The sequence below is a fragment of the Felis catus genome, chromosome C2, assembly GCF_018350175.1.
Source record: "Felis catus isolate Fca126 chromosome C2, F.catus_Fca126_mat1.0, whole genome shotgun sequence".
Taxonomy (NCBI): Eukaryota; Metazoa; Chordata; class Mammalia; order Carnivora; family Felidae; genus Felis; species Felis catus.
In genome coordinates this window covers 12523901-12538910 of record NC_058376.1, presented here as the reverse complement: position 1 = coordinate 12538910, position 15010 = coordinate 12523901, and the positions used below count along the sequence as shown (strand labels likewise).

The following is a 15010-nucleotide window of genomic DNA, read 5'->3' as shown; positions in this document are numbered from 1 at the left end:
AGGACAGAATGCATTATAAAATGGGAGTCCCCAGCCCATCCCACATAAAAATTTCCAAGTTTCTCAATATTTCTCATCTCTGTAAATGTTAACATTATCCAACCACCTGATCAGGCCAGGAGCTTGGATGTCATTATTCCCCTCTCCCTCAAGTTGTCTGACCTCACCTCCATCCATTCTGCCCATTTCTCTCAATTCCTGTTGCTACCCCCCAATCTAAGCTGCCATAGTCTCTTTCTGGACCCTGCAGTTACTCAAGTGATTGTGAGCATATGCTCTGGAGTAGTCTTTCTCAAGCAGGGTTCTGTGAGAGAACTAAAACCTACAGAAAATGATTTGAGTGACCCCTTAATTTTCCCAAGGATGGTACATCCCATTCTAGAATCATGGAAAAGAGAATTTATTATGCACAACGGAGGACTCAGGGCTTTAATGATTGTTTCACAGAACCCGGTTGAGAAGAGCTGCTCATCAGTCAGACTGGCCTGAGTTAGACCCCATTTCTACAGTGAACAAAGGAATGATCCTGGGCAGGTTATTCTGGGCCTAACTGTCCCATCAGTGGAGTGGAAACAATAGTTCACAGGCTGTTGTGAGGAATCAACAAGATAAACGATACAGGACGTAGCACAGTGCTCCGTACGTGGTACATTCACGATAAACTTTCATTAGTACTATTCTTCCCAGCTTTGACCATGAGCCACACAACAGCCAAAGCAACTTGAAAATGGCAATCTGTCCATGTCACTTCCCTGCTAAAAACCCTTCCATGACCCACACTAATTTTCAACAAAGGTACACAAGCAATTCAATAAAAATGGACAACTTTAGCATTATTTATAATAGCCGAATTATGGAAGCAGCCCAAGTGTCCACCGATGGATGAGCGGATAAAGAAGATGTGTGTATACACGATGGAGCATTATCCAGCCATAAAAAAGGATGAAATCTTGCCATTTGCAACAACACGGATGGAGCTAGAGAATATGATGCTAAGCAAAAGAAATCAGTCTGAGAAAGACAAATACCTATGATTTCACTCATAAATGGAATTTAAGAAACAAGCAAAGGGAAAAACAAAACAAAACAAAACAACTGAGAGACAGAGACAAACCAAGAAACAGACTCAACTACAGAGAACAGAGTGATGGTTACCGGAGGGGAGGTGGAAGGGTGGGGATTAAGGAGTGCATGTATCATGGTGAGCACTGAGGAACATACAGAATTGCTGAACCACTATATTGCACACCTGAAGCCAATATAATGCTGTATTTAATTATACTGGAATTAAAATAATTTTTTTTAATTTAAAAAAGAAAAAGCCTTTTCAAACCAACAGTTCTAGAACAAACTTCAATCCAGGCCCCACATCCTATATAAAAATTAACTCAAAAGGGATCTGAGGCTTAAATGTAAACCCCGAAACTAAGAACAATCTAGATGAAAAGAAGAGGAGAAAAACTTTGTAGTCCTGTGTTAGGTGAACATTTCTTAGATATGACACCCAAAGCACAACCCACTCAGGAAACGGTCATAACCCGGACTTAATCAAAACAATTTCTGTACTTTGAAAAACTGCTAAGAGAATGAAGACAAGCCACATGCTAGGAACGAAAAACTCTTTGCAAATCATGCACCCGATAAAAAATTTGTATCCAGAATACAGAACTCAAAGCTGAGTAAGACATTTTTTTATTTTTATTTTATTTTTTTTCAACGTTTATTTATTTTTGGGACAGAGAGAGACAGAGCATGAACGGGGGAGGGTCAGAGAGAGAGGGAGACACAGAATCGGAAACAGGCTCCAGGCTCTGAGCCATCAGCCCAGAGCCCGACGCGGGCCTCGAACTCACGGACCGCGAGATTGTGACCTGGCTGAAGTCGGACGCTTAACCGACTGCGCCACCCAGGCGCCCCAAGACATTTTTTTAAAAATGAGCAAAAGATTTGAACAGAGGCTTCACCAGAGAACATACACAAATGGCAAATAAACACATGAAAATCTGCTCAACACCATCGGGCATTAGAGAAATACAAATTAAAACTATTAAAAGGACACCACTATACATCTTGTAGAATGACTTCAAAGAAAAACAACCCAAAACTGACAATGGTCTGTGGTGAGAGTGAGGGGTAACTGGGTAATGTTAATGTATCGCTGATCTGAAAAAACTGCTTTGCCTAGGTATTTACCCAAGTGACACGTAAATAAACTTATGTATCCAGAAAAAACCTGTATGCAAATGCTTACAGCTTTATTCATAATCACTCCAAACCAGAAACAATCCAGTATCCCTCAACTGGGGAATGGATTTAAAAAAATACAGCGGGGCTCCTGAGTGATTCAGTCAGTTAAGCATCCAATTCTTGGGTTTTGGTTCAGGTCACGATCGCATGGTTTGTGGGTTCGAGCCCTACATTGGGCTCTGCGCTGACAGTGCAGAGCCTGCTTGGGCCTCTCTCTCTCTCTCCCTCTCTGCCTCTCTCTCTCTCTCTCTCTCTCTCAAAACAGATTAATAAACTTAAAAAAAAATACAGCAACTTGTGGCATATTCACCTTACAAAGGAATACTACTTGGCAAAAAAAAAAAGAAATAATCTGCCAATAACACATGACAATACTGAGAAATTTCAAATGCATTGTTAAGTGAATGAAGCCAGACTCAAAAGTATTCCATAAATGATTCTATTCATAAGAGACCCTTACAAAGACAACCATAGGACAAGAAAAAGGAAGGGGTCGCCATGGTGCAGGGATGGTGTTAACTACAAAGGGGCATGAGAGATTTGGGGAGATGGTAGGAGTGTTACACATTTTGATCTGGGTGGTGAATACATGTCTATACGTAAATGACAGTGCCTGTATCATCCGGACAGCTCATCTCCTCCCTAAGTCCAGCCCTCTTGGACTTTTCTCAGTTTTCCCAGTGTGTGCTGCCGTCTCTCATCTCAGTGCCAACTCCTATAACCTAAATACCACTTCCTCAGAGTGGTAGTGGAGGATCTTCTGTGACTCACTAGTCAAGGTTTCTGTGCCTCTTGTCATATGCTCCCTTACTTCCTCGAATTTCTCCTTTCACGATTCATCACACCTGAGATAATGCTTATTTACCACCAACTGTGCTAGATTACAAAAGCTCCACGAGCCTCCACTTCTAGCACACTCAGTGCTATTTTTCCCAACTCAGAAAAGTTACTGGTGTTCTCCTTGCTGAATAAATTAACTGTGGTTTAGCAAGGCAGTTTGCTGGCTGGCTTCGACCTTGCTTTCGAACTCAGAATGCATCTTCTCATGTGGAAACATCAAACCCGAATAAACTTTTGGAACAAACCTAATTTAAAATGGAGTTTGGATATAGACATCGATCTAAGTCCATAGAGTTACTTAATCAAATACCAAATTACTTTTCAAAATATAGGAGTCAAACAAAATCTGAAGTCTTCTGGAGAGCCTAGAGGCACATACCTTAACTGAAGACCAAAACTGTCGTTGAAAAAACAAATAAGGCCCAGAATTTTTATTTTCCAAGACACTATGAAAAAAGAAACATGAGCAAACATATTGTAAGTGCTGATTCCTAGAAAAGATTTCTACAAGTAAAATAGGTGAACAAAAGAATTAACTTTTCAAATTTCCAACTAACTATTCCAGAAGATAGGTTTAAAAGAAAATGGAAATATATTTTGAGGCAGAAAGGGAGAACAAAAAGCATTACTTGCTTTATTCTGCTTAAGGGAACAATTTCTCCACTGAGCTAGTGTCTTTGGGCTACAGGCTTACACCAAATAGGTAAAGTTTATATTTCAAGCTACCTTTAGTTTTTTTAGAATTTAAGAAACCTTCTCTGAAGATAATGGAGAAGACCATCTTTTTAAAACTTTTTTGTTTTTAAAGTAGGCTCCCTGCCCAACGTGGGGCTTAAACTGAGGACCCTGAGATTAAGAGTCACACACTCTAGTCACTAGCCAGCCAGGCACCCCCAATATTATCATCACCCTTAATGTTAAGAGTTACTTACTTTTTGGGATATAAGGGCATGAATACATCATCATCTAAAGTTCTCCTCATTCTTAGTAAAAGTGCTTTTAGGTACACCTAAAGAATTAAAAGCAGATCACACATTTTAAGAAGGGTTATGATAAAAGTTAAATTTTAAGAAATAAAAACAAGCCATATTCTAAATCATACGATCAAGTATTCAATTTCGAGTAAACCGTCTTCTCCAATTTTCTCCCTTCTCACTGCAAGCGTTAAGGTCTTTAATACTCCCTACTCCTCATTTAGCCCTCAACTACCAAGCAACGAAGCCACTTAGAAATCTACAAACCCTTCAAGTCTACCATATTACTAAGATTTAAGATCAGACACGTAATCTGGTTCTTCTCAAAATGAAGTCAGTGAAAACAAGGTAAGGAGCACCTTTTCCGTGTCTGAACAGCACCTAAGAATGTCCAGAGGGATGGCAGCAACCTGAAGTTCGGAAACTAGTTACATGAACTACTGTAAAACCTTGTGGTTTTATACGCTGCTCGATGTTTTGGCATTTTAATCATCAACTGTTACCCATCCTAATAGTTTTACATTTTTCTTTTTCCATAAAAATGCAGTTTTTTTGATTAGTGGGGGGTGGGGCAGTGAGGAGCAGCAGAGAAGAGCACAGGTGGGAAGCTACCTGGACTAATGACATCACCTTGCCAGAGGGATTTAAAAGCTACAAACTGTGATCTCAAATTTTGTACATTTCAGGCCATAAAGGACCAGATGGCCCGAGGGAATCAGATTTTCTGGCAAGGCTTAGAACATAACCACTCGCTCCCTCAGTTCTTGCTCATTTTGGAAAGGAGAGGGGAGAAAAAAACCTTCCACTGATAATAAAGAATTAAATTACCTGTGTATTTTTGTTTTCTGCATTCACTACTGAAGGATATCCATTTATTAATTTTAATGTAATCCCAACCATTCTTGAAGTCTGTGTTGTAGAAAAAGGGTCCCACATATTTTCAGCTATTACTATTAAGAGAAAAGGAAGGTGTTGAGATACAGAAGTAGATTGCAGCCGACTTAAATCTGCTGTCAAGCAGTCTTCAGCTTATAAACACCAACCCTGATTTATCTTTTCTCTCTCTAGAGTATAATAAGCCCCAGTCTTCTTTGTCCTCTTAACTGTGGGAACCCTGAAGATTAGGCACATGTGGGGAGGGCATAGATTCATTCTATTTTCTGCTGCTCGGTAATAATAAAGGGGAGGACTTCTAAATCCTAGATGTCCCGGCATCAAGAATTCCTAACCAAACTTGAATCTTATTTTTAGTATTTTAAATAGGTTCCCATACCAATGATTCCTAATCTTTTTTTGAGAAATTGATAGAAGTAATGAAGTTGCTCCCAGGAAAATGCATACCCATTCCCTGCCCTCAAACTATGTATTCAGGTTTGCTTCATTTTGCTTCTCTAAAATTCATCTGTGAATCCATTACTGCCTCTAATGCCAGGCCTACCCCAAAGGGGTCTTCAACTACTCGGTCAAGAGACATCCACCCTTTAGCCTTCTCTGGGCCAGGTGGTTGTAATTATTTGTAATTGTTTATCATTTGTAATTATTTGTAATTATTACTTCTATGAGGAAACACACTCTGGTTAAAATTCTTCAAAACAGATTTGAAAACCCAATGTGTTTAAATGTTCAATTGAGATATCCCTACCTGTTAGTTTAGGAAGAATCACCTTTTCCACAATTGTAGGCAACAGGGCAACATCTACATCATCTTTCTCTTGCTCTCGTTCTTCACAACCATAAAACAGCAAAGATTCAAACCACAGCATGTTTTCAAAGTCACGACATTTTGCCTAGAAAAAAACAATATTAAAAAGCTAAACACTTAAAATAGTTGCTCTTTCTGCTTCTAGCCATGATAAGAACAAGAGGAACAGGATTTAAGCTTCAGTCGTCAACAACTAAAATCTGAATAAAATCTATGAAACATCTATTTTCAGACACTGGACCACAGGCAGTACAGGACCATGACCCCTGAAAACAGAATCAAATGAGTGAGCCCCTGGTGGGGGGTGCAGAGCAGTCTTGCTCAGTTGCGGAGGCAAGAACGAGAGTTCAGGGAGGCGGAGGTGGCCAGAAGCTATGGGGTGGAGGAGGGAGCTACCCAGAAAAGAACTCCAGAGCGCACACAAGTCCCCTTGAGCCTTTGCTGTATACCAAGGCACACGTGCACGGGGTGAAACTCCACAAGGTCCGGCGGAGAGCGACCGGGAGCTGGCAGCTGAATGGTTGGTTCCCAGAGCTCACAGTTTTTTCAGTTTCCAGGGTGTCAACCTCAGCCCTCTTTTCCCTACAGTTGACACATTCAACCCAGCCAATCTCATTCATGCCATGCCTCCGTCCCCATGCTGGGAACTTCCAAAACTCTTTCTTAAACAGGACCACTGAACACATATAGGCACTTCTCGTCTCCTCCCTTATGTACATCCCAGGCCAACGGGTCCTACTGATTCCACCTCCTAAACGTATCGGTTTATCTTATCCTCCCAATTTTCCATTACCACCCAATTTAGTTCAGGTCATTTCATACCCTCCTCACTAATCTTTCCCATGAGGTTCTAAGTTTTTCTCGGATCAAAGGACCAAATTCTTAGTGTTCATTCACGTTCACACCCCAGTATCACTACATGCGACTTTAGTTGACCAAGAAAAGCACTGCATATAACTTGAAAGTAATAAACAGCTCTCTTGAGAAGGAATAGAGATAAAAAACCATGACTCTACACCCAGCTGAATTTGTATTACAGCCCTGTGCCCTATCTCCCCTGAAAAGTATTTTGCTCCAACTTACATCTCTATCTTTGAGATTAAAATTACCCAGGCATGGTGTTATATTGTTTTCTAACAGTGACACAAGCCACTCACCTCAAGAGGAGTCCAAGTGAGAAGCTGCAGCCGTATGAGGGGGTTGAACAGCTTTGGCAAACAAAGGCCGATATAAGCATCCTTATAGGACAGATAGTATTTTGAACGCCATGCTTCAAATTGGGATTTAATGCAGTCGATTGAATAGAAACTTTCAAGTACGTCTTCAAAAACCTTGCTGGACTCTTTCGAAATGCGATCTAAAGACAACAATAACAACAAACAAAAACACCAGAGAGAGCCATAACTTGCAATGTGGTAGGAAACTCAGAGTTCAGTATTTTCCACATTTTCTTTGTAGCCTGAGTATCTGTCAGGCTCATTAACAGAGGAATCATTATTAATTGCAATTTAACAGAAGGGAGGAACGCAAGTTTAGGTTTTCAAATGTCTGCTCTGCAAACCAGAGTGCAGGCAGTCTTAGCTTCGCAGTTCCCAGATGTACCATTTCCTGTTCCTAGAGTTTAGTTAAATACCACCAGTCCCCCAACAAGTCAGTCCCCATTTCAGTTACTACAGTAGATTAACCGTGAGTAACTGCGTGAAGTGCAAACTTTGCTCCAAGCTCTTCAGTCCACAATCACCGTATAAATATCAGAAGTGCATCACAATCAGTGAACGATCATTTTCACTTCTTTCAAGGTCTGTGGGTGACTGTGAGAACTGACAGGGACAAGTATCAAAATGGATGCTAGATCTTTAGGTGGAAAGTGATTTGATGCTGCTGAAGACTTGGGAAAGGGGAATCTTTTAATGGTGAGACCGAACTGTGACAACCTAATTCTCAAGATGGATCTTAACATCACTAATAGCGGGACAATCTAACATCTGTCATCTCATATTCTGCAATACGCAGCAGCATCCTGTATGAAGTATTCTTGCCAAAAGAAAAGCTTAACCTGAACCTAATCAAGTCTTCAGACCTAAGTGCTAGTTTACATAGAAATTCGGTGAATCGAAAAACAAATTAATCCATGAGGAAACAAAATGTCGGAAATTCTCCAAGGTAAGTGACCTGGTCTCTTCAAAAACTTAATGTCTTAAACAAATAACAGGGGAGGGTATATGTGTAAGGTACTCATGGACATTCATTAATCCTAGGGAAAAAAATGGAACAACCAAATGCAGGGCATGAAATCTCGTGTGGATCCCAGTTTGGAAAAGACACAACCACGCACAAAAACAGTCCCAAGAGTTTTATTTCGGGGGAGCTGTTGCTAAATAAACACAATATTAAGAATTTTCAGTTAAACATGCTGAAGTGTTGAAAGGAAAGTATCATGATGTGTAGGCTATTTTCAAATGGTTCAGCAATACACACACACACACACACACCCCCAAAGAATTAAGGCAAACTTGGTTTGGTAAGAATTGTTGAATCTGGGTGATACGCACACAGGATCACTGTGCTATTCTTTCCAGTTTCTCTATGTTTAAACATATTCACTATAAAAAGGTGGGAGAAAAAGAAGCTTCTCTAACTAAATTCCAAATGGCCTGCAGCCAACATAATTCCAAATAACCACAACCAATGGCAGGAAAGGAAGATTCTCCTAGAAATGCCTGGCACATAATAGTACTAACCACTCCCCTTCGGTTGAAATTATTCGGGACTCCCCAAATCAGGAGTTTCTTTCAGGGCTGAGTGTCCTACTGCCCAGCTCTGCCTCTCCAGGACAGGCTGCATTAGGGCTATCCTAGGATCTGACTTTTTTTTTTTGGTCACTTAAAATTCTACAATTCTGGAGAGTAATATCGTTTTATTATGCAAGTACTAAATAAACTCCAAGACAAGGTGTCACCACGAGTTTTGAGAATTCATCACGATATTCAGTTAATAAAAACGGGTGCCTGTTTTTACAATTAAGAAAAAAGCGGCTGATTCTAACGCAGAGGCCACAAAACTTCAAATCATCTCGTGGTAAAAACCACACCTAAGTAGAAACCAAACTGGCAATAAAACGTCATTTCCAAATAAATGTCTAACCTTTTTCCAGATTGAAGTTTGTAATATCTGTGGAAGTTTCTTCGTCATCACTGGAAAGGCCTTCGAGGTGATCTGCCATCTTACCGGTCTGCTCTCTGGCTTGTCTACGACGAGTCCTAAATAACAAACAGCAAGTTCCCAAACCACATACAAGAGACTCCTCCCTTCGCAAACGAACCAACAGCAAGCATTCTGAGAATTACCTCCTGGCCTCCCGTTCTGCAATCCTACGTTTTGCATGCTCTTGATACAGTGCCCGATCTCGCCCGAAGGAATCAAGATTTGGTGCCATCAGAGCTTTATCTGTAAAACAACAACAGTGAAAATTAAAAGCCTTCCTTCAGCAATCTTGAGGAAAGAGTTTGCACAGAATAAGCCATAATGATAGACTGTTTGCTAATCTCAACAGCAGGCTTCCGCAGTAACTGGTAAACCAGACAGTTTTCTAGTTTAGAGCAAATCTCAGTATTATTCTGTGTTCCCATGAAAAGGAGTAGAAAAAATAAACAGAGAGTTCAACAACCCTATGTAAATACGACTGGGTTTAATCACTATTTTTGTATCTAAGTAACAGAACTAGTTGACGCTATCATGATGACCAAATAAATTAAAAACCAAAATTACCTGTGCAAAGAGAAAATTATAGATTACTTTTCTAAGGAAGGAATTAAGCATCACATGTCTAATGATATGACAGAAAAGAAATCCTGGGTAGGAAGGATGAGAAAACAGCTTTGTTTCAGGAGTTTGAGAATTTATTCTATTTATTCTAATTCTGCTGTGTAGACATTCTCTACTACAACTTTTAGAACAAGGGCAGGATCAACATGGTAGACTGAAAACCGCATCTGAACAAGACTAACATACTTTCTCGAACACTCTTTCAAAGCAGAATTATTCCTTTTTTTGCCTATTTTCTGTCTCTTTTTTTAACTTTCTAGGGCAATATTCTAGTTTAGCTTCCACCCTTCCAATTTAAATTTATTGATTTCAGTTACCATATTTTTAATTCCTAAGAGATGGTTCTTACAATATTCCCATCTCTAGGGCACTTCCTACTATCTCTCGAAGGATATCCATTATATTTTAAATTTTCTTCTGATACCTGCATTGTTTTTGTTTCCTCGGTCCCTTTGGTTCTATTGCTTGTGTTACTCTCTCTGTTGATCCTTAACTACCTGATGTGAAAGGAGACTGGAAGTTCTGTGGACAAAGGCGGGAGGTACCTCACAGAGGCATCTCCATCTGAACACCGGGGAGAAAGTCAACTTTCTTGTTGGAGGCTCCCAGATGTTAAGTGTCTCTTTCTCTGGACCCATTCTCTTACTCCAGTGAACAGTCCTCTAATCTTCTGCCTGGGGTAGAAGGAGGAGTGGGGGAAACATCTATCTGCAATAGTTCCCTCAATTCTACGTTTGTTTTACGAAGATACTCTGTAAAACACGGATGGTAACAGAAGCAGACAAGCTAAGGGATAAGATGCGGGGAAAGTCATACATCAAATAAAAGACATCAATTTAAGGCTTTTGAATTTGTTTTCCCCTGATATCGGAGATGTGCCGCCAACAGCAGCAAGAGAAAACACAAACCCCCAAGTTAGCCCTCTGCTTCAGTGTATCCTATCTTAGACCCTACTCTTTTTAAAAGTTGACTTTCTGGGTTACTCATTCATATTTCAAAATAGCTCTGATATTAGGAAGTATGTTCCAGAGTTCAGCAATTGTTAAGAAAGATGAACACGATAAACAAGAAAAGATGTCCCGGTTCTACCTCAATCGTGAATTCACACACCAAAGGGGAATAGCTAAAGTCCCAAACTACAGAAATGATTCCTGTCTCTCTTCAAGAGGTCTCCTTCATTAAAGAAATACCGTCAAGAATATTCACCACTATAACAAATATTTAAAATGTCTCTACATTGGTAGATCGTATAGGACACTAAAGGAGATATGAGAGTAGATGACTTAAGTGATAGCCTCCTTCACTTCTCTAAGAACTATATGCCGTGACTGTGGTTAAGTGTCCACAAATCTCAACAGATGAACTGCAGGGATTTTTGTTTTAGCGTCCTATGTAATTTTCCTCAAACCTTTGACAATAAATGAATACTCGCCTCTAAGGTAGTATTTTTCGCTTTCTTATTACTTTTCAATCTTTCCGACTCTCAATCTAATCAACATACATCATTTAATCTTTACTTCTCATTCTATGTAAGTAAATAGCTCCAAGTTACAAAGAACAGATTATAGGGAGGAAAACATATCTGATAAAATGCACAGCTCATACAAACCATTTAACTTAAAAAAGGAATTACTTCCCTTCATAGGTCTAATGGTTACCTGTAATCTGCCCCAGAAATCTGGTTCTGTCTGGATCAAAAGTGATCTGGAAGGGCTGCATTAGTCATCTAGGTGCCCGATATGGCAATAATCCAATTTAAGTTTGTGTGGCAGAAATAGAAAGGTCAAAGCTCTGAGGGCCGTAACACCACCTCTCTCCAATGCTCTAAAACCCATTCCGCACACAAGATGTTTTCTCAGGGATACAACATCTAATTTAGAGGACCCCCTGTATGACGAGGTATTGTTTTCAGAAAGAACGACACGAGGGCCCTTCGCACTGGCATCACCTGGAGTGGTTGTTCAACATGAGGATACGGTCACCATCCAAGACCTAGCAAAAACCTCTGGGGATAGGACCAAGAAACCTGCATTCTAAATTAATACCCCGGGTAATTCTGATTCACACTTCCGTTCAGAACTGCTGGCGTAGGGAACAAAGAGATGATAAAAAGAAGCTATAAGAAATCCATGCTAGGACAATTCCTCTTAGAGTACCCAAGAATATGGAGCACAATGGAAATATGGAATTAAAAGCTTTAACACATCTGGTTAAAGAACCTCAGCTAAGCTATTTAATAAGAGCTTTCTGATTAATTTTGGTTTTTCATAACACATACTATAATGAAAGGAATATAAACTGAATTTCTAGACTTTTACATTAAAATTTCAAAAACTGTAGCCATCAAATGACTTACTAAAAAACCCACTATAAAAGGCAAGCTAGAGAATAAAAAATTTTGCTTTTCTCTGAGGCATGAAGTACAAAAATCCCCTAATCTTGGAGTGGTATTATCTGTTATGTAATTAGAACCCCTCCTCTCCTCTTGAGAATCTCCCAGTCCCTGAACCCAGAATCTTTCCAACAGCATTTGTATCAGTGTTGTGACCAGGATGAAATGGGGGGGAAGATCAATTGGAGCCAAATGATAGTTGTTTTCAGATAAAATACTGACGTCTTCTCTATACTCTAAAGAATGAAAAAATAGGTTCAAAGAAGAGTAAGATTGATAGAATATCAGTGCATGTTTTTGAGCTCCTTTGTGAAGCTGTATTTTCTTAAACACAATCCAAGTACATGCTGTTAAGTTTTAGAACTACCTGACACAAGAGTAAGGAAATGTGTTCGTTTAAAAAAAAAAAAAAAAAAAAAAAGAAAAAAGCTAATAAGCTCTCTAATTTTCAATTAGGCTGCACTAGGTAAACAAGGTTGTTTAATGAATAATAAAAACCTTCAAGATGGACTGACTTGAATGGCTTGAAAACTCCGAAGATTCATCTTTAATATCATCTTGTCGTCTTTGGACAAGGCGGGAAGCTCGCTGTTTGTACAGCTGATGTATTGCTGATTCAAGTTCATTAATCAGTGGCACCTGTAAAAATACAACACACTCCGTAACACCAAACTCTTCAGTTGCTTACTTATCTGAGGGTTCCATTCTATTTCCGGATTTCTGAAAAAGTACCCTCTATGGACAGAATAATCATGAACTCCCAATGGGACACAAATAGCAATTCAGTATTACAAAGTTTAGGAACCATCTCTTCTTTTAATCCATACAAAGGGCTACAATGTCCGGTGCCTAGTTATTGGAGTAAAAGTTTGGTTAGGAAACTTAACGCTTCAGTATTAGTAAAGAGAGCAAGTAAAGAAATGTCAAAATCGTAGTGCTTTTCTTTCAGAATAAAGTGCTTGCAAGTCTTTTAAAGTCCATTTTTGATTTTCAGCAGCATCATCTACCTCAGAAGTTTTGTAGCTTAAAATAAACCATTATCACTATGCAATACTGAAAAAACGCCAGGGCTCCACGAGCAGGTAAGAGCGGGGGTCTGCGCACTGCCCAATTCTGGGCGCTTAAACTGCTCCGCCACTCATGTGCGCCAAGTACCTTACGGTAATGTCACAACACATCGCAGCCTGACGACACGTTCTTAAATGCGAACCGCATCCATTTACGTTAGTAAGGCAAATAAAACTTCTAGCTTTCACTAACCTAAAGTCAGTATCTCAAAGTCAGAAAGCTCTTCCTATTAAATGTATTTTCCCATACTTTGTCATAAAATAATAAAATTCCTCACATGAATTATCAGTTTACAAAGTCCATGAGTTTTTCCAGGTTCATATCCACAGCTAAGCATTCACTTGGTTCACACACAGTACAAAAAACTTACGGGATGAAACCTAACTTAAAAAGAACAAACAAAACTTTCTCTTTATCAATATCTTACATTATAACCAAACGCTATGAAACTTTCACAAAACACTAATGACCACTACACATACCTGAGGAAACCAGAAATTCTAGTTTCCTGACGGTTAGTGCAAATGGAAAACACATTATTTAGAGTTTGGGAACACTGGCACCAAGTGTGACAGCAGCTTCCTGAACTGAACAGACTGCAAATGGAAAATAAAAAAAAAAGGCAGGTGGAATTCAAAGATGTCTGTAATAAAAGCACTTTTATACACTGGCATGATTCCATTGCAAAAGCAGCAAATGCTCCCATAAAGATCAGACCGATGGAGTTATTTTAATCTCAAATAGGCCACACCACGGACAACAATGTCCCCAGATCTGCACCGATTATCTTAGACAACTGAGCCCGCGGACTCGATCTTTAAAATTTACGAGGAGTAATTTTTTTTAAGGCAGTCAGTGCTGCATTCCTGTGACTTGCACTTCCCACCCCCTTACGTCTTCACCCCACACAGGACGGAAGACACAGGTGCCTGTGCACCTAAGGTGTGCGCTTTGTGTCCCGGAGACTGTCGCCACTCCCGTAGCGTGACAGCGACACACCCCAGGTGGCATCCGACAGCATTTAATTATTCAATTTATAGTTAAAATTCCAGTAATGCAATTTTTCTGTTTAGGTCATTAGAGTGCTTTTCAACAAAGCCGAGAAAATTCTGAGAATAAAAACTTCAAGACGCGTTTTCAGCTCTTTCAGGTTTCTTAATGACATCGATTTGTCTCAAGAGTATGCACCATGACAATTTCTTTACCCTCTCCAAACTCAAAACTGTTCTTGACTATTATGATTTCAAGACCAAATTTAAGGCGAAGAACACAAGGAAGGGGACTATAGGGAAACAAAACGATGGAAAGTTAAAATGATTTTCAAATAATTAAAAAAACCTAAGTTCAAACTACTTAAACTTTTAGAACGAAACAGAAAAAAACCAAACCGATGTTTATCTTTCTATGGCCTTACCCTGAAACAAACTTTTATAGTATAACTAAAATGAAATTCAAATGTGTCTACTTATTCCTAAACATTTCCAAGGTGACAATTTATGACATTAACTCAGCAGCAACCTCTTAATAAAACTCCACGCATATGAAAATGTCAAAATGAAATAAAATACTCATCCTTCAAAGAAAGGATCAACTGCCTCTGTTTTAATGAAAATGTAGTCACTACAGGGGCACCTGGGTGTCTCAGTCGGTAAAGTGTCCGACTTCGGCTCAGGTCATGATCTCACAGTTCATGGATTCGAGCCCTGCAGCAGGCTCTGGGCTGACAGCTCAGAGCCTGGAGCCTGCTTTGGATTCCGTGTCTCCCTCTCTTTCTGTCCCTCCCCCGCTCATACAAGACTTAAGTAACATACAAGACTTAAGATCTTCTCCAAAAACATTGATCTAAGTGACTCTGTGACACCATACAAGCACACTCTGATGTCGACTTCTCTAGGAACATAGTGATTGAAATCAATCAATAAAGTCTCCTGCTAACCATTTTTAAAATAGTAAGCGATTGAA

At 39.6% G+C, this 15010-nt stretch overlaps 1 protein-coding gene across 1 annotated transcript in view; it reads right to left on the bottom strand.

Annotated features, from left to right (window-relative positions):
* The window catches only part of PAXBP1 (PAX3 and PAX7 binding protein 1), a 34654-nt gene that overhangs the window by 7050 nt on the left and 12594 nt on the right, over positions 1 to 15010 (bottom strand). Inside the window, exons 8-15 of the mRNA XM_023238798.2 lie at positions 12496 to 12619; positions 9111 to 9210; positions 8908 to 9023; positions 6921 to 7120; positions 5704 to 5848; positions 4890 to 5011; positions 4020 to 4096; positions 3467 to 3533 (exon numbers count right to left, since the gene is read on the bottom strand). Coding sequence (XP_023094566.1) covers positions 3467 to 3533; positions 4020 to 4096; positions 4890 to 5011; positions 5704 to 5848; positions 6921 to 7120; positions 8908 to 9023; positions 9111 to 9210; positions 12496 to 12619 — 951 coding nt within the window. The remainder of the gene's footprint in view (positions 1 to 3466; positions 3534 to 4019; positions 4097 to 4889; positions 5012 to 5703; positions 5849 to 6920; positions 7121 to 8907; positions 9024 to 9110; positions 9211 to 12495; positions 12620 to 15010) is intronic.